Source organism: Pleurodeles waltl, chromosome 6, assembly GCF_031143425.1.
Source record: "Pleurodeles waltl isolate 20211129_DDA chromosome 6, aPleWal1.hap1.20221129, whole genome shotgun sequence".
Lineage (NCBI taxonomy): Eukaryota > Metazoa > Chordata > Amphibia > Caudata > Salamandridae > Pleurodeles > Pleurodeles waltl.
This window is the reverse complement of record NC_090445.1, coordinates 1,687,371,132-1,687,391,475: the sequence shown is the minus strand read 5'-3', so window position 1 is coordinate 1,687,391,475 and position 20,344 is coordinate 1,687,371,132. Positions and strand designations below refer to the sequence as shown.

Here is a 20,344-nt window from a genome sequence, read left to right as displayed (position 1 = left end):
GAAGTTTTCAGATATACACAGCTTTCCTGATCAAGATGAATAGATGTAGGAAAGTACCTCTTTTTGACATGGTCACCCCCATTTTGTGCCTGGAATTTGATGCAATTTTGACTGAAAGTGCACTGGGTTCCTGCTAACCAGGTCCCCAGTGCCAGATCTTTTTCCCTCAAACTGTGCAATTATTACCCAACTAGGAACACCTTTGGCACCCTTGTAAGTCCCCAGTAAATGGTACCCCTGGTACTTAGGACCATGGCCCCAAAGAGGGTCCCCCAAGGGCTGCAGCATGTATTGTGCCACCCTCAAGGACCCCCCTCACCTAGCACAAGCAGACTGCCATTGAAGGCTGCGTGTCTTGGTGCAGGTAAAAGTGAAAACATGACATGGCACATAGCCTGTGTGCCATGTCCACTAAACACTGCACGCAATATGTGTAAGTCACCCCACAGCAGGCCATGTAGCTATAAGGAAGGGTGTTTTATATTACAAGTGAGAGCACATCTGCATAAGCAGACATGCCCCTGCCATGTCTTTGTCGATTCTCAGACATGGTGAGTGAACAGGGAAGCCATTTTAAGTAGATGTGCTGGACACTGGTCAATACATGTTCCCCACCTACATGATGACTCACTGAAGATAGGGATGTTTGGTATCAAACGTCCAGAATTAGTAATTCCTCATTGTGCCAGAGGTGGATTTATTAATACATGCACCCAGAGGGCACCTCAGAGGTGCCCCTGAAAAACCTACTATTTACCCGTGATGTGTAGATCTGGCTTCCCTCAAAGTAAAGGATGTAGACTCCCTGCCCAGGGCCCATTTGACCTGGACAGGTTGGAAAATTAGCAGTCAGAGAGGCTTGCTCACCTTTCAGGCCAGTCCCACCCCTAAGCTGATGAGGACACAACATTTAGAAATCTGCCATCATGGTCTCGGCAGAATTAGGAACTTTGGGACAGGGTTATATCCCTTTCCCACAGGAAGTGTTCATAGAGGGGTGTAGCGACCCCAGGGTTAAGTAGTGTATTGGCTACTACCCTACATTCCTCTAGCGCCTGTAAACTCAGTATTTAAGGTAGCCCCTGGTACCTGGAAGTAAGATACCTGCTGTCCTGAAGAAGGACACTCAAGAGATGCAAAAGGCAAGAACTGAAGATCAGTGACTCTCTGCGTCAACCTGCCAGTCTGTCTGTCAACTTTGACAATTGCGAGAAAGACACCTCATCCTTCAGCTGCTGAAACTTTCAAAAGCCTAGGAAGAGTGCCAGCATAAGGAACTCCCCACCTGCACCTTTGCAGGCTCTAAAGAAACGCTGAAGAGTACTCCAGACCACCAAAACTCAACATCGGACAGCACCACTGCACCCATGCCCCCGAGGTCGAGCCGCAGTGCGGCACCCAGCTTCTCCACAGACAAAGTCCATCATTGGTTTCACCACTGCGACCTTCACACCAATGCCTGCAGCTTCTTTGTGCAGGCCCCACTCAACTGCCTCAGGTGGCAGCAATTTGATGGTCCACTGCACCGCTGCACCCGAATGCCCCTGACCAAGGATAAGAGGACCACTGGTGTCTCTGCGTCTCTCAGGTTCGTGAGACTTAACTCCACTTGTTGGTTCATCCGGACTGCTCCCACCAGCCCACACCTGCAGGCTGTTTCTGTGGGCCCCCTCCACCGCAACCTGTGACACACCCCTGCCGGTCCAAGAACCCTCTGTACCCAGAGAACCCGAATCGAGAAGAGGACCACTGGTCTCAGAGCATCGCAAAATCGAGCCCACTTGGTGCTTCACCCTGACTGGACCCCCAATCCTAACCTGCAGCCTCTTTTCAACCAGACCAATCCCCATTGACTTCGGCACCCGACGCTAAACTACACCTCTGCACCTGGCTGCCCCAGTCCTCTCAGATAAGCCTAAGGCCGCTCGACCTCACTACCCCATAAAAAGAGCACTATGGAATTGCTAGAGCAAGCCCCTGTACATCTATTGGTAAGGGAAGCCCAAGGCTCTTTGCACTGTATACCTCTTTAAGTATACCGTATAGAGAGCCAGCTTCCTACAATACCCAGTTGCATCACCTGATGCTTTGAAGAACTACCATCCTGGATGCGGTGGTGGATGCTTCGAGCTTCAGGTGTCCAGTTGGGAACAAACTTTGCAAGGTTCTTCTTGATGGTTCTTAACTGACTATGAGCCGAAAAGAAGCCTTCCTCAGTAGAAAAGGAGGACACTGACACCACCTTAGAAACCAGCCTGTCATTCTTTCTGGGACCATTAAGTTGCTCAAAGACTGACCAAGTGCAGGTCAGCAGCCAGGAGGCAATGCTCATCCAGCACATACATTCCTGTGGGTATTTTATCTGAAGTAATCATCTCCAACTGGTATGGTTTCAAGACAGGAACTATTAAACCTCCAACCCCCTAAAAAAATGGTCTTGCAAGAACATGTTACAAGACTTTAACCCAGTCTTGCCTATTTCTGGTCACAACCTGGTGAGTTAAGCACCTGCAAGTCAAACTTCATGCCAGATTAAAGATGCACTCCGATTCACGTGGGATGGATTTCACCCGTACACATCTGTTAAGCTGCACTGTCTCCTAATTAGACGCAAGCATTTAGGACAATGCCTTTGGGACCATTTACTTATGAGATGTAGGAATTCATTCACATCGATCAGAAAACAATCCCGCTTTAGGGTGTGGTTCTCTCCACTAGTCCTGAGGAGGCCCAGAGTTGTAGAGGCCAAAACGCGTCGACTGCATATTCTTGAGAGGTTGCAACCAATGTTGAATTTCGTCTTTAAGAACCTTATTCCACGGGCTTTTCCATCTTTCCCTTTGAAAATAAGGATGTTGTAGGTCTGGGATTTACTTTGCAACCATCTCTTACAGGTGGACCTTCTGCATAATTATTAAAAGACACCACATGGCTCCTTGAATGATGAGAGGACTGTCAGATTAACCATTGTTGTTCTATGTTTATTGTTGTGTTGTAGATTTTAAGTGGTTTCTGTATGAGAGACACTAACCAGAAGGTCTAGAAATGAATATTTTTGTTGATGTCTACAAAAACTACTGCTGTAATTAGAACAGTTGTCCTAGTTGGTGGGATGTGGTAAGATGCTGCGATTGAGCATGCAATTAAATTGCTTTTTAATGATTGATTTATTGCATCATTGATGGAATTTATGTGTATTTTTTCCTACTATTTGACCACTCTTTTTTAATATTTAAGATGTTGGTCAACAACAAAAATCTCCTATGGTGAGAATCAAGACCTCCTTCTTGGGCTGTGATGCAGTTGAAGCATTTGAATGCAAGACAACTATAACCATGAGAGACAAAGCACATTCAACCAGGTCATGAGGGACACCTGTGAACTCTACAACTAATGACAATTGTTGCTTCTATTTTTGTACCCAGTGTTCGGGAATAGAAAGAAAATCTGCAAACTGGAGGACTGGAAATATAGACCAATTTTAATTTCACCAGAAAACCAGGAATGCAAACACTAAACCTTCAGAGAAACTTTGATTTTTTATCCACAGCTGCTCCAAATGAACATTGAGGCAAAGGCTGCTATATTTCAAGGTACTTTTCATCGAACTACTATTATAAGGATCATTTATCGCCTGCCTTCCAATATTACAAGCATCATCAATTTTTGCACAGTTTATGAATTCTTCCCTTAGGTTAACATTGTCTTGCTTCATTTAGTAACTTAGTCATCAGCTTAGATTGAAAATGTCACTTACCCAGTGTACATCTGTTCGTGGCATCAGTCGCTGGAGATTCACATGTTCTGCATAGCTCGCCATCTGGTGTTGGGTCGGAGTGTTACAAGCTGTTTTTCTTCGAAGAATTCTTTCGAGTCACGGGACCGAGTGACTCCTCCTTTTGTCTACATTGCGCATGGGCGTCGACTCCATCTTCAATTGTTTTCCCCGCAGAGGGTGAGGTAGGAGTTGTGTTGTAGTAATAGTGCCCATGCAATGGAGTGACTAAGTATGTACCTATTGAAGGGTAAAATAATATATATACAAATATACAAAGTTGAAGCTAACTTCCGAATTGCTACAGGCTCCCGGGGAGGTGGGTGGGCACATGTGAATCTCCAGCGACTGATGCCACGAACAGATGTACACTGGGTAAGTGACATTTTCAGTTCGATGGCATCTGTTGCTGTAGATACACATGTTCTGCATAGACTAGTAAGCAGTTATCTCCCCAAAAGCGGTGGTTCAGCCTGTAGGAATGGAAGTGGTTTGAAATAACGTTCTTAACACGGCTTGAACTACTGTGGCTTGCTGTGCGGATAGCACGTCTACACAGTAGTGCTTGGTGAACGTGTGTGGCGTAGACCATGTGGCTGCCTTACATATTTCTTGCATTGGGATGTTTCCTAGAAAGGCCATGGTAGCACCTTTTTTTTCTGGTTGAGTGTGCCCTTGGTGTAATGGGCAGTTGTCGTTTTGCTTTAAGGTAGCAGATTTGGATGCATTTAACTATCCATCTGGCTATACCTTGTTTTGATATTGGGTTTCCTGCATGAGGTTTTTGGAATGCAATAAATAGTTGTTTAGTTTTTCTGATGTTTTTCGTTCTGTCAATGTAGTACATTAATGCTCTTTTGATATCTAATGTATGTAGTGCCCTCTCAGCTACGGAATCTGGCTGTGGGAAGAACACTGGTAGTTCCACTGTTTGATTTAGGTGGAACGGTGAAATAACCTTTGGTAAAAATTTAGGATTAGTCCTTAGGACGACTTTATTTTTGTGTAGTTGTATAAAAGGTTCTTGTATTGTAAACGCCTGAATTTCGCTTACTCTTCTTACAGATGTAATGGCGATGAGAAATGCAACCTTCCAGGTGAGGAACTGTATTTCGCAAGAGTGCATGGGTTCAAAAGGTGGACCCATGAGTCTTGTTAAGACAACATTTAAGTTCCATGAAGGAACAGGTGGTGTTCTTGGTGGTATAATTCTTTTAAGCCCTTCCATGAATGCTTTAATGACTGGTATCCTATATAGGAAAGTTGAATAGGTAGCCTGCAGGTATGCAGATATTGCCGCAAGGTGTATTTTAATGGAAGAGAAGGCTAGGCTAGATTTCTGTAAGTGAAGCAAGTAACCCACTACATCCTTTGGAGTTGCGTGTATAGGTTGGATCTGATTATGATGGCAGTAACAGACAAACCTCTTCCATTTACTTGCATAGCAGTGCCTAGTGGACGGCCTTCTGGCTTGCTTTATGACTTCCATACATTCTTGGGTAAGTTGTAAGTTTCCGAATTCTAGGATTTCAGGAGCCAGATTGCTAGATTCAGCGATGCTGGATCTGGATGTCTAATCTGTTGGTTGTGTTGTGTTAACAGATCCGGCCTGTTGGGCAATTTGATGTGGGGTACTACTGATAGGTCTAGCAGTGTTGTGTACCAGGGTTGCCTTGCCCAAGTTGGTGCTATTAAAATGAGTTTGAGTTTGTTTTGACTCAATTTGTTTACCAGATAAGGAAGGAGAGGGAGAGGAGGAAAAGCGTAGGCAAATATCCCTGACCAGTTCATCCATAGGGCATTGCCTTGGGACTGCCTGTGTGGGTATCTGGATGCGAAGTTTTGGCATTTTGCGTTCTCTCTTGTTGCAAACAAGTCTATTTGAGGTGTTCCCCAGAGTCTGAAGTAAGTGTTTAGAACTTGGGGGTGAATTTCCCATTCGTGGACTTGTTGGTGATCTCGAGAGAGATTGTCTGCAAGTTTATTCTGGATCCCTGGAATAACTGCGCTATTAGGCGAATGTGGTTGTGAATTGCCCATCGCCATATTTTCTGTGCTAGAAGACTCAACTGCGTTGAGTGTGTCCCCCCGTTTGTTTAGATAATACATAGTTGTCATGTTGTCTGTTTTGACAAGAATGTATTTGTGAGTTATAATTGGTTGGAAAGCCCGCAATGCGTGAAAAACTGCTAGCATTTCTAGGTGATTTATATGCAGTTTTGTTTGATGTACGTTCCATTGTCCTTGTATGCTGTGTTGATCGAGGTGTGCTCCCCACCCTGTCATGGAAGCATCTGTTGTTATTACGTATTGTGGCACTGGGTCTTGGAATGGCCGCCCTTTGTTTAAATTTATACTGTTCCACCATAGAAGCGAGAGGTAAGTTTGGCGGTCTATCAACACCAGATCTAGAAGGTGACCCTGTGCTTGTGACCATTGTGATGCTAGGCACTGTTGTAAGGGCCTCATGTGTAGTCTTGCGTTCGGGACAATGGCTATGCATGAAGACATCATGCCTAGGAGTTGTAATATCATCTTTGCTTGTATTGTTTGTGTTGGATACATGCGTTGTATGATCTTGTTGAAATTTTGAATTCTTTGTGGACTTGGAGTGGCTACTCCTTTTGTTGTGTCTATTATGGCTCCCTGGTATTGTTGTACTTTGCAGGGCAAAATGTTGGATTTTGCAAAGTTGAAGGTGAAACCTAGTTTGTAGAGGGTTTGTATGATTTGATTTGTGTGTTGTAAGCACTTTGTTAGTGAATTGGTTTTGATTAGCCAATCGTCTAGATACGGGAATACATGTATTTGCTGCCTTCTGATGTGTGCAGCCACTACTGCTAGACATTTTGTAAAGACTCTTGGTGCGGTTGTTAAACCAAAAGGCAATACTTTGAATTGGTAATGTATTCCTTTGAATACGAACCGTAGGTATTTTCTGTGAGATGGATGTATTGGTATATGGAAATACGCGTCTTTGAGGTCTAAGGTTGTCATGTAGTCCTGTAGTTTTAGCAATGGTAACACCTCTTGTAGCGTGACCATGTGAAAGTGGTCTGATTTGATGTAGGTGTTTAGTATTCTGAGGTCTAGGATTGGTCTCAGTGTTTTGTCCTTTTTTGGTATTAAGAAGTACAGTGAATAGACTCCTGTGTTTGTTTGTGTGATTGGTACTAATTCGATTGCATTCTTTTGCAATAGTGCTTGAACTTCTATTTCCAGAAGGTCGGAATGTTGTTTTGACAATTTCTGTGCTTTTGGTGGTATGTTTGGAGGGAATTGTAGGAATTCTATGCAATAACCATGTTGGATAATTGCTAAGACCCAAGTGTCTGTAGTTATTTCCTCCCATGCTTTGTAATAATGACCCATTCTTCCCCCCACTGGTGTTGTGTGGAGGGGGTGAGTGACATCTGAGTCACTGCTTGGTTGTAGGGGTTTTGGGGCTTTGAAATTTTCCTCTATTCCTAGGGAATTGCCCTCCTCTGTATTGGCCCCGAAAGCCTCCCCTGTACTGTCCCTGGTAGCTGGACGGTGTTGCCTGCGAGGTGCTGGCTTGTGTGGCCTGACCCCGAAACCCCCCTCTAAAGGGTGTCTTGCGGAAGGTGCTGTAGGTTCCTCTGCTCTGCGGGGAGTAGAGTGCGCCCATGGCTTTAGCAGTGTCAGTGTCTTTTTTTAAAGTTTTTCGATTGCCGTGTCCACTTCTGGTCCGAACAGTTGTTTTTCGTTGAATGGCATATTGAGCACTGCCTGCTGTATCTCTGGTTTGAACCCAGACGTTCTTAGCCATGCGTGCCTTCTAATGGTCACAGATGTATTAATTGTTCTTGCAGCTGTGTCTGCTGCGTCCATAGAAGATCGTATCTGGTTATTTGATATGTTCTGTCCTTCCTCAACCACCTGCTTTGCCCTTTTTTGAAGTTCCTTGGGTAGATGCTCGATGAGGTGTTGCATCTCATCCCAATGGGCTCTGTCATAGCGCGCAAGTAGTGCTTGAGAGTTAGCGATGCGCCACTGGTTTGCAGCTTGTACTGCGACTCTTTTCCCAGCTGCATCGAACTTGCGGCTCTCTTTATCTGGGGGTGGTGCGTCCCCAGATGTGTGGGAGTTGGCTCTCTTCCGAGCTGCTCCCACTACAACGACGGAATCTGGTGGCAGCTGTGTGGTGATGAAAACAGGGTCTGTAGGAGGTGCTTTATATTTCTTGTCCACCCTTGGCGTTATTGCCCTACTTTTGACCGGCTCCTTGAAGATTTCCTTTGTGTGCCGAAGCATACCTGGCAGCATAGGCAGGCTTTGGTAGGAGCTGTGGGTGGAGAAGAGGGTGTAGAATAAAAAGTCATCCTCGACTTGTTCTGAGTGGAGGTTTACGTTGTGGAATTGTGCTGCTCTAGCCACCACTTGAGAATATGCTGTGCTGTCTTCAGGTGGTGAGGGCTTTGTTGGATATGCCTCCGGACTATTGTCCGACACTGGGGCGTCATATAAGTCCCAAGCGTCTTGATCCTGGTCACCTTGGCTCATGGTGGTGTGAGCCGGGGAATGTGACGGAGTTTGCGTCAGTGAGACGTTAATTACAGGTGGAGGAGAGGGTGGCGGAGTCACCTTTTTCACCATCTTTGTTTGTGGCGCCTGGTCTGATTGAAACTCCAGTCTCCTTTTTCTCCTAATAGGGGGAAGGGTACTTATTTTTCCTGTTCCCTGCTGTATGAAAATACGTTTTTGCGTATGGTCCACGTCGGTGGATTGCAGCTCTTCCTCAAACCTATGCTTTCGCATCTGAGAGGACAGTGATTGCTCCTCTGTATAAGAGCCTGGACCTGGGTCGGTTACGGGTTGTTTCGGCACCGAAACCCTGCCTGTATCTTTTTTCGGCTCCGAAGTGGCTGTTTTCTTTTTTAGAGTCGAAACCTCTCGGCGTCGATCTTCGTCGGTGCCGCTGTCTCGGCGTCGAGCCGTTTCTACACCGCTATCTCGGTGTCGTTGCTTCTCTCCAGCACTTTCTCGATCCCGAGAAGGCTGCGTGCCGGTGTCTCGACTGGAGTCGGACGATCTCGGCACTGTTTGGGCCTTTTTCGGTGCCGATGGTCGGTCACCGAATTTATGGGTGGAGCCATGGCCTGGTGGCAGTGGCGTCCCCTGGGCCTTGTCACTTTTCTTATGTGTTGTTTTCGACGTCTTACTCACGGTTCTTTGATCGTCGAATTCCTCGGAGTCCGATTCGTGGATCGAAAAGGTTTCTTCTTCCTCTTGTTCCTCGAACTCTCGGTGCGCTGTCGGCGTGGACGCCATCTGAAGTCTCCTGGCTCGACGGTCACGGAGTGTCTTTCGGGACCGGAACGCGCGACAGGCCTCGCAAGTCTCTTCACTGTGCTCAGGTGACATGCACAGGTTACAGACCAAATGTTGGTCTGTATACGGGTATTTGTTGTGGCATTTGGGACAAAAACGGAACGGGGTCCGTTCCATCGGCGGTGTTGGACACGCGGTCGGGCCGACCAGGCCCCGACGGGGGCTCGAAAACTACCCCGAAGGGCACCGGAGCGCGTCGATCTTCGATGCGGTGTTGAATCTAACTAGGCCGATCCCGAGCGCAACAATACAGACGAAAATCTTCCGAAATCTACTAACTTTCCGTTCCGAAACTCGGAGCGACAGGAACACGTCCGAACCCGATGGCGGAAAGAAAACAATCGAAGATGGAGTCAACGCCCATGCGCAATGGAGACAAAAGGAGGAGTCACTCGGCCCCGTGACTCGAAAGACCTCTTCGAAGAAAAACAACTTGTAACACTCCGACCCAACACCAGATGGCGAGCTATGCAGAACATGTGTATCTACAGCGACAGATGCCATCGAACATATTGTTATCTATTTTATACAATAGTATGCGCTAAACCTGCATGAGTTACATACCATCATTAACTTAACTAATCAGTGTTTTAACAAGCCATTATTACTTTTAAAAGTAATACAGTTTATTGGGAAATGATCAATATTCATGGTAACAACTGTGTTACACTTTGTCTGATACAAACCATTACACTACTTCCTACATCAGGCCGTATGGGTAAAACACAGCTAGCACTGGGGAGTAAACAAAACCAGAGTGCTATCAGTCCTATCACTGCACACATCTGAGCCAGTAAGAGACATGAAACAGAACCTTTCAAACTCCTAAGTGTTCCGAATAACCAACAAAACCTATTTAAAAAGTCTGCCAAGACACCTGGGCTGCAAAATAAGGATTAAATCTCAGAGGCTAAAACACTCTAGAGGAGTAGATCCAAGAATACATTTTGTAGAACTGTGATCTAACTAGTTTTTGAAACGTTGTGTTGGGGAACCAGGATCTAAACCTGGTCAAAGAGACATCTAACCCTGTGCGGTAACTGGAGAAAACGTTTCAGAGGACCTGTATCCAACCTAGGTTATCTAAACCCGGATTTCATTTAAGTTTAAGTTATAATTTGAAAAGGTGAATTTATACAAAGGAAATTGTGGATTTATTTTACCGTGAACCGTGTCTTCCATATCTGGACTTGTAACCGAATCTTTTCCTCCAAAGTCAGAGCTGCACTCAGATCGAAGGTCCTCTGTCTTATTGGGAATGTCCTCGGAGGTTGCACTGATGCCTTAAAAAGGGAAGTTCATTATTAGAACATACATGCTACAGTGTCCACACCAGCTTCATAAACACATTTTTATCAATAGATAACTGAAAAGCTGAGATATTTTTCACTGAGGGGTTCTGGGTGGGAACTGTCAACTTTGAATTTTGTTGCCTATTTGGGGTCACCGTGAACATGCTGTGAAATAATCCGCCTTATTCACGGGTACTAATGTATAGACTGAGGTCTTGATGCATCCTGCACAACTTCAGATGAGCAGTGCAGGATTAGAGTCCTTGGAAGCCATGCACAATATGACCTCCCTTCACCAAAGTGCACATTTAAGTGATTATTTAAAATGATATCTAGTTCCTGCCACTTAATCTAATCATCCTAACGAAATCTAGCTCCTACCCACAGAAGTTTAAAAAAAAACAGATACCATTCCTCTTGCCCAAGACTCCATCAACCTCTGCATTAAGCTACTCCCTCATGACCAAATATTTTAAAAAACACGTGCACTCCCACTAAGAAACTATCCTCTTCATTTACTTTCCTTTCTCCATCCAAATATTAAAAAAGTAAAATGAAATGTCTGGTGTCCTGAAACCCCTCCATACCTCTCCCTCCCAAATCTAAACAGTGCTCTCAGCACAAAGAGCCAGTGCCACGCTCACAGAGGCTCTAGAAAGATGCTCAACACTGCAGCATGTTTTTCCCCAGTCAGTGCAGGTCTGAAGAGACCCGTGACGGACGGGTGAGATGACTGCTGGTGGTGAAGGAGCATCACCACCTCCGTTAAGCCTTTAAGGTTCTGATGAAACAGTACATCACCATTCAAAATAGGGGCTTCAGGGCTCAGTGGTTCACTGCTCTGGCATCAGAGCAGTGAACAACTGTAAGGAAATGCCTCCTTGGCATGGTTGCCCCCTGACTTTTTGCCTTTGCTGATGCTATGTTTACAATTGAAAGTGTGCTGAGGCCTGCTAACCAGGCCCCAGCACCAGTGTTCTTTCCCTAACCTGTACTTTTGTATCCACAATTGGCAGACCCTGGCATCCAGATAAGTCCCTTGTAACTGGTACTTCTAGTACCAAGGGCCCTGATGCGAAGGAAGGTCTCTAAGGGCTGCAGCATGTCTTATGCCACCCTGGAGACCTCTCACTCAGCACAGACACACTGCTTGCCAGCTTGTGTGTGCTAGTGAGGACAAAACGAGTAAGTCGACATGGCACTCCCCTCAGGGTGCCGTGCCATGCCAGCCTCTCACTGCCTATGCAGTATAGGTAAGCCACCCCTCTAGCAGGCCTTACAGCCCTAAGGCAGGGTGCACTATACCATAGGTGAGGGTACCAGTGCATGAGCATGGTACCCCTACAGTGTCTAAACAAAACCTTAGACATTGTAAGTGCAGGGTAGCCATAAGAGTATATGGTCTGGGAGTCTGTCAAACACGAACTCCACAGCACCATAATGGCTACACTGAAAACTGGGAAGTTTGGTATCAAACTTCTCAGCACAATAAATGCACACTGATGCCAGTGTACATTTTATTGTAAAATACACCACAGAGGGCACCTTAGAGGTGCCCCCTGAAACTTAACCGACTGTCTGTGTAGGCTGACTAGTTCCAGCAGCCTGCCACACCAGAGACATGTTGCTGGCCCCATGGGGAGAGTGCCTTTGTCACTCTGAGGCCAGTAACAAAGCCTGCACTGGGTGGAGATGCTAACACCTCCCCCAGGCAGGAGCTGTAACACCTGGCGGTGAGCCTCAAAGGCTCACCCCTTTGTCACAGCCCAGCAGGGCACTCCAGCTTAGTGGAGTTGCCCGCCCCCTCCGGCCACGGCCCCCACTTTTGGCGGCAAGGCTGGAGGGAACAAAGAAAGCAACAAGGAGGAGTCACTGGCCAGTCAGGACAGCCCCTAAGGTGTCCTGAGCTGAGGTGACTGACTTTTAGAAATCCTCCATCTTGCAGATGGAGGATTCCCCCAATAGGGTTAGGATTGTGACCCCCTCCCCTTGGGAGGAGGCACAAAGAGGGTGTACCCACCCTCACGGCTAGTAGCCATTGGCTACTAACCCCCCAGACCTAAACACGCCCTTAAATTTAGTATTTAAGGGCTACCCTGAACCCTAGAAAATTAGATTCCTGCAACTACAAGAAGAAGGACTGCCTAGCTGAAAACCCCTGCAGAGGAAGACCAGAAGACGACAACTGCCTTGGCTCCAGAAACTCACCGGCCTGTCTCCTGCCTTCCAAAGATCCTGCTCCAGCGACGCCTTCCAAAGGGACCAGCGACCTCGACATCCTCTGAGGACTGCCCCTGCTTCGAAAAGACAAGAAACTCCCGAGGACAGCGGACCTGCTCCAAGAAAAGCTGCAACTTTGTTTCCAGCAGCTTTAAAGAACCCTGCAAGCTCCCCGCAAGAAGCGTGAGACTTGCAACACTGCACCCGGCGACCCCGACTCGGCTGGTGGAGATCCAACACCTCAGGAGGGACCCCAGGACTACTCTGATACTGTGAGTACCAAAACCTGTCCCCCCTGAGCCCCCACAGCGCCGCCTGCAGAGGGAATCCCGAGGCTTCCCCTGACCGCGACTCTTTGAACCTAAAGTCCCGACGCCTGGGAGAGACCCTGCACCCGCAGCCCCCAGGACCTGAAGGACCGGACTTTCACTGGAGGAGTGACCCCCAGGAGTCCCTCTCCCTTGCCCAAGTGGAGGTTTCCCCAAGGAATCCCCCCCTTGCCTGCCTGCAGCGCTGAAGAGATCCCGAGATCTCTCATAGACTAACATTGCGAACCCGACGCTTGTTTCTACACTGCACCCGGCCGCCCCCGCGCCGCTGAGGGTGAAATTTCTGTGTGGACTTGTGCCCCCCCCGGTGCCCTACAAAACCCCCCTGGTCTGCCCTCCGAAGACGCGGGTACTTACCTGCAAGCAGACCGGAACCGGGGCACCCCCTTCTCTCCATTGAAGCCTATGCGTTTTGGGCACCACTTTGAACTCTGCACCTGACCGGCCCTGAGCTGCTGGTGTGGTGACTTTGGGGTTGCTCTGAACCCCCAACGGTGGGCTACCTTGGACCAAGAACTGAACCCTGTAAGTGTCTTACTTACCTGGTAAAACTAACAAAAACTTACCTCCCCTAGGAACTGTGAAAATTGCACTAAGTGTCCACTTTTAAAACAGCTATTTGTCAATAACTTGAAAAGTATACATGCAATTTTTATGATTTAAAGTTCCTAAAGTACTTACCTGCAATACCTTTCGAATGAGATATTACATGTAGAATTTGAACCTGTGGTTCTTAAAATAAACTAAGAAAAATATATTTTTCTATACAAAAACCTATTGGCTGGATTTGTCTCTGAGTGTGTGTACCTCATTTATTGTCTATGTGTATGTACAACAAATGCTTAACACTACTCCTTTGATAAGCCTACTGCTCGACCACACTACCACAAAATAGAGCATTAGTATTATCTCTTTTTGCCACTATCTTACCTCTAAGGGGAACCCTTGGACTCTGTGCATGCTATTCCTTACTTTGAAATAGCACATACAGAGCCAACTTCCTACAACCCAATTTGGAAATCCATGTGTAGGAAGTTGGCTCTGTATGCACTATTTCAAAGTAAGGAATAGTATGCACAGAGTCCAAGGGTTCCCCTTAGAGGTAAGATAGTGGCAAAAAGAGATAATACTAATGCTCTATTTTGTGGTAGTGTGGTCGAGCAGTAGGCTTATCAAAGGAGTAGTGTTAAGCATTTGTTGTACATACACACAGGCAATAAATGAGGAACACACACTCAGAGACAAATCCAGCCAATAGGTTTTGTTATAGAAAAATATATTTTCTTAGTTTATTTTAAGAACCACAGGTTCAAATTCTACATGTAATATCTCATTTGAAAGGTATTGCGTAAGTACTTTAGGAACTTTGAATAATCACAGTAGCATATATACTTTTTAAATAAAAACACAATAAGCTGTTTTAAAAGTGGACAGTGCAATTTTCACAGTTCCTGGGGGAGGTAAAGTATTGTTATTTTTAGCAGGTAAGTAAATCACTTACAGGTCTCAGTTTTGGGTCCAAGGTAGCCCACCGTTGGGGGTTCAGAGCAACCCCAAAGTTACCACACCAGCAGCTCAGGGCCGGTCAGGTGCAGAGGTCAAAGAGGTGCCCAAAACACATAGGCTTCAATGGAGAGAAGGGGGTGCACCGGTTCCAGTCTGCCAGCAGGTAAGTACCCGCGTCTTCGGAGGGCAGACCAGGGGGGTTTTGTAGGGCACCGGGGGGGACACAAGTCCACACAAAAAGTACACCCTCAGCAGCGCGGGGGCGGCCGGATGCAGTGTGCAAACAAGCGTCGGGTTCTCTGTAGATTTCAATGGGAGACCAAGGGGTCTCTTCAGCGGTGCAGGCAGGCAAGGGGGGGCTCCTCGGGGTAGCCACCACCTGGGCAAGGGAGAGGGCCTCCTGGGGGTCACTCCTGCACAGAAGTTCCGTTCCTTCAGGTGCTGGGGGCTGCGGGTGCAGGGTCCTTTCCAGCCGTCGGGACTTTAGGTTCAGGCAGTCGCGGTCAGGGGGAGCCTCGGGATTCCCTCTGCAGGCGTCGCTGTGGGGGCTCAGGGGGGACAACTTTGGTTACTCACGGACTCGGAGTCGCCGGAGGGTCCTCCCTGAAGTGTTGGTTCTCCACCAGTCGAGTCGGGGTCGCTGGGTGCAGTGTTGCAAGTCTCACGCTTCTTGTGGGGAGTTGCAGGGGTCTTTAAATCTGCTCCTCTGTAACAAAGTTGCAGTTCTTTTGGAGCAGTGCTGCTGTCCTCTGGAGTTTCTGGTCTTTCTTGAAGCAGGGCAGTCCTCTGAGGATTCAGAGGTCGCTGGTCCTTTGGAAAGCGTCGCTGGAGCAGGTTTCTTTGGAAGGCAGGAGACAGGCTGGTAAGACTGGGGCCAAAGCAGTTGGTGTCTTCTGTTCTTCTTCTGCAGGGGTTTTTCAGCTCAGCAGTCCTCTTCTTCTTGTAGTTTCAGGAATCTAAATTCTTAGGTTCAGGGGAGCCCTTAAATACTAAATTTAAGGGCGTGTTTAGGTCTGGGGGGTTAGTAGCCAATGGCTACTAGCCCTGAGGGTGGGTACACCCTCGTTGTGCCTCCTCCCAAGGGAAGGGGGTCACATTCCTATCCCTATTGGGGGAATCCTCCTTCTACAAGATGGAGGATTTCTAAAAGTCAGAGTCACCTCAGCTCAGGACACCTTAGGGGCTGTCCTGACTGGCCAGTGACGACTCCTTGTTTTTCTCATTATCTCTCCTGGACTTGCCGCCAAAAGTGGGGGCTGGGTACAGGAGGCGGGCATCTCCACTAGCTGGAGTGCCCTGGGGCATTGTAACACGAAGCTTGAGCCTTTGAGGCTCAATGCTATGTGTTACAGTTCCTGCAGGGGGGAGGTGTGAAGCACCTCCACCCAGAGCAGGCTTTGTTTCTGTCCTCAGAGAGCACAAAGGCTCTCACCGCATGGGGTCAGAAACTCGTCTCTCAGCAGCAGGCTGGCAGAGACCAGTCAGTCCTGCACTGAACAATTGGGTAAAATACAGGGGGCATCTCTAAGATGCCCTCTGTGTGCATTTTTTAATAAATCCAACACTGGCATCAGTGTGGGTTTATTATTCTGAGAAGTTTGATACTAAACTTCCCAGTATTCAGTGTAGCCATTATGGGGCTGTGGAGTTCGTTTTTGACAGACTCCCAGACCATATACTCTTATGGCTACCCTGCACTTACAATGTCTAAGGTTTTGCTTAGACACTGTAGGGGCATAGTGCTCATGCACATATGCCCTCACCTGTGGTATAGTGCACCCTGCCTTAGGGCTGTAAGGCCTGCTAGAGGGGTGACTTACCTATGCCACAGGCAGTGGGAGGTTGGCATGGCACCCTGAGGGGAGTGCCATGTCGACTTAGTCATTTTCTCCCCACCAGCACACACAAGCTGGCAAGCAGTGTGTCTGTGCTGAGTGAGGGGTCCCTAGGGTGGCATAAGACATGCTGTAGCCCTTAGAGACCTTCCCTGGCATCAGGGCCCTTGGTACCAGGGGTACCAGTTACAAGGGACTTACCTGGGTGCCAGGGTTGTGCCAATTGTGGAGACAATGGTACATTTTAGGTGAAAGAACACTGGTGCTGGGGCCTGGTTAGCAGGGCCCCAGCACACTTCTCAGTCAAGTCAGCATCAGTATCAGGCAAAAAGTGGGGGGTAACTGCAACAGGGAGCCATTTCTTTACACCATGTTTAAACTAAAGGCTTCCTGCAGAAGCTACACTTGACAACGCACTTCACCTTTCATACACCATCAAAGACGCGTTAATGTGCAATGAAGCACTGTCAGTATTTCAAAGCACTAAACCTGTACACAAAGATGCTCTAAAGGCCCACAAATCATGAACATTAGGAGCAAGTTCCTGAATAGCTGTTGTTCACCTGCAATTCACAATTCAAACAAAGGACTCACTAGCTTGGTAATATCTGCTGTCTTTTTATTGACATGCCTTATTATTTTTGACTGCATCGATACAACCTGTGCTAAAGGTCCATAGTGAATTTTTAAAGACTGAATGAAAGGTATTTAAAACGAAGTGGAGGTGTGTGAAGTTTAGACATAATCCAACCATTTATACTATTTGGAGAGCAAGATAACTGAAGGACCTCTGAGCCACGCCTCCTGCAGGACCAGGTACATTCCTTTTCAGGCAGGTCCTCGGCTCTTTCAGCAGAAAGTGCTTATTTCATGTGATGTCTCATCACTTCTCTGAGGTACCAGTCCTGATAACACAGCAGCTCTTTGAGAGCTCTGCGGAGCACTCTCTTCTTTGATCATGAAGAATTAAGACTGGAATAACAAGGGGTGATAGTGAATTATTTTTACAACATTTTCCAGACTGCAGATGTAGATCCACTCTCTCATGCTTCACAGCCAACTTGAGCTGGTCCTTGTCAAATGTAATTTCCAGGCTGCAAACCAGACACAGCCTTTGTGCAAAGTGGTGGCTTGAACAGTATATAGCAATGGGAATTCCAGGAGTATTCACAACGGAGGCACGATAAGGTTTGAGATCTCCGAACCTGGCTAGCAGCAGCATTCCTGAAGTACTAATTAGAAAAAAGACATAAGGGCAGGCTTTGCCTACAAACTTTCGTATCTTGAACAATATAAACAGCTTTCCTACCCCTCATCCCTACCATTTTCCAAATGATGGTGCTCAGGTAGAACTTATCAGCAGTTCCTTGTTAACACAGTCCTCATTGATGTTTTTCTAAAGACAGCAGCCTTCATTTATCTCCTTTCAATGTCTGGATCTCCACCCTCCAGCTACAGGACTTCAGGCGATATACTTGCACTTTCCGAGGAAGCGATATTCTAGGGGAACCTGAAATGGATCCTGCTGTCCTCAGTATTCAGGTATACACACACAAAGTCCTATTAGCATACAGTCTCACACACACACACACACACACAAAAAAACTGAGTGGTTCTGGGATTCAAGTGACAACTTTACGTGAGAGGGGTCAGTAGAAATAAATAAATCACAATTTAACTGAGCAGCTGAAATACAGGCAAAATAAACTGCTGGTATCTAAACTTAAAATAAATAATAAATACCATAAAAAGCATAATCTGAACAATTTTTGGAGAGAACGGAACTATTTTTAGGTGGATGTGAACAGTGTGTACAGGCTTTGAGTAATTACTCAAAGTGAATGAAAGTAGTCGGAAAAGTGCACTGACCCACTGCCGGGCAAAAGCAAAATGTGAATGACAATTTAAATGACTAATGGCTAAAGCGGGGTAAATAAAAATCCCGTATGTATATTATGTATGATTTATTTTTAGAAAACAGTCTGGGGAGGCCAATAAAATGGTTTCCAAGACCACCTCTAAAAAGCTAAAAAGATAGGTGATACTACAATAATTTATACCAAATTGGGTTTGCTGTACTGGTTCATCAGTTAATAGTGATCATCAGCGGACCAAAAAAAAAAAAAAAAAAAAAAGAGATAAGTAACAGAAGTTGCTGGCAGAACAGACATTGGGAACGGGATCCTAAGGGTGCTGCCTTGATGAAGACACAAAAAAGGTGCCTACTTTCATGACCTATTCCAAAGCGCAATAAAAATATAAACTAATTGACAGTTAGAAAGTCTAATAATTCACATTGGTAACATGGCTTTAGAATTCCAAAAGCTCAATTTTAATTCTTAAGAATCAGAGAAAGCAGAAATTAATCTTTGATCATTCTGTTAAAAGAAAAACTCACCAGATACCACACTCAGGCCGGGAGTGCTGGGGCGGGAGCTGACTTCTCGGACATCTGTGTCATCAGATGTGCTTCCTAAGCCAGAACAGCTCTCCAGCTCCTGCAGCCTCTCCTCCTGCTTTAAGTCCGGAGCTTCTGAACAGAAGAAGAGATTTGGTTTTCACGGTTTTGCATCCTGTTTGAAAAATTCAGCCTGCCTAGTCAAAAGGCTCTGTGTGTGTAGAACAAGGCACCTGAACATTTATAATCATTATCCGAATTATGCTATAAAAATGTATAAATGTACTACTTCATCTACTTCTTTCAATGTAATATGTTTAGGCTCTGATTTTCAATGTCTCTATCAGTGTTGTCATCCTGAAATACAATTCAGAGTTTTACATTCAACCAATGCAATTTTAGGAGGGCCATTCAGTAGGGGGAGTTTCTAAGAAATAATCATCAGCAGTGATTAAGCTAAAGCAGACCACATTTAACATTACAAATATGGAGAAGCCAAGAGGGTGCATTAATCCATACTTGAAGGCATTCCTTAACATTTTACCAGAAGAGAGTAGACAGTGCAGAGTAACTGTGGATTAGGCACTGTTAGTGCTAACATGCAGCCTTTCACAGCTTAAAAACTCTGACAAACCAGCCATTCAGAAATGTCAAAACAAGGCAATATTTAGACAACACCAGTGAAAAAGGGTAAGTGTGAGGTGATACTCTGCCTTTCAATAAGGTTGGCACCATGGCCAAAGCTTTACAGATAGGTATATCTGCACACTGGACTAGAGACACAAGCTGGTGGCCAGTAGCTTCAGTCTTTAGTTCCTCCAAGTGCAAGCCCCATTGCTTGGTGACATGTCAGTGCACACATGCAATGGAGCTGTTTTAAAGGCTGGGTCCATCATAGTCCAGCTTAGTGGAAGTCCAAAGAAAATGAAAACTTCACATCAAACAAAGCAGACGGCAACCTTAGTTCTGATATTTAAAACTTACCTCTAACACTGTGCACTAAAGCAACAAAGACCTGGCTAATTTCTTCTCTACATTAAATGTGCTGCTCAATATACAGACTTGTACAAGCCTGAAGTCTTTACCTCAAATTAACACTGACAGATCATTATAGCATACCTGCCAACTTCACCAAAATCCTCACAGTGTGAGGAAGGTGGTGGGATCTTGTAGGGGGCGTGGTCTCGTGCAGAGAAGCACCTAAGAGGCACTTTTGCCCCCACCCCAGCCCCAATGCTCCTACTAAAAAAAAAAAAAAAAATGCTGAGGCTACTGCCCAGGTCCTAGGGGGTTTTCCACACCTATTAATGGACATCAGCAGTTAAAAGTCTTAAAAAAAAAAAAAAAGTTGAAAACCACTGTTTACAGTGATTTTCTGCTCGTTTTCCCTGCCACCGGGTGATGTTTGCTCTTCGCCAGGAGACCGCATGATGGGAGCCAATATCGCGTGTCACACTGCGACACCGAGTGAGATGTCAGGTCTGTTATAGTCAACATCTGTGAACCCCCTGATCCAAACCCCAACTTTTGTATTGAGATGATGTGTGTTCATACTTTTAACTAAAAAGCTCTCTGTTCTACCCATGCTCATATTGTTGCAGGATAAGCACCTCCGCAATGTTTTATTTCTTAAGTAA

At 46.2% G+C, this 20,344-nt stretch overlaps 1 protein-coding gene across 13 annotated transcripts in view; it reads right to left on the bottom strand.

The window, feature by feature from the left end:
* The window catches only part of GAPVD1 (GTPase activating protein and VPS9 domains 1), a 418,483-nt gene that overhangs the window by 155,633 nt on the left and 242,506 nt on the right, over positions 1-20,344 (bottom strand). For 10 of the 13 annotated variants that reach the window (XM_069241756.1, XM_069241749.1, XM_069241752.1 and 7 more), the window contains 2 exons: positions 18,708-18,842; positions 10,291-10,410 (listed from right to left, as the gene is read on the bottom strand). In XM_069241756.1, coding sequence (XP_069097857.1) covers positions 10,291-10,410; positions 18,708-18,842 — 255 coding nt within the window. The remainder of the gene's footprint in view (positions 1-10,290; positions 10,411-18,707; positions 18,843-20,344) is intronic. The other 3 variants (XM_069241751.1, XM_069241755.1, XM_069241758.1) reach the window with 1 other exon arrangement.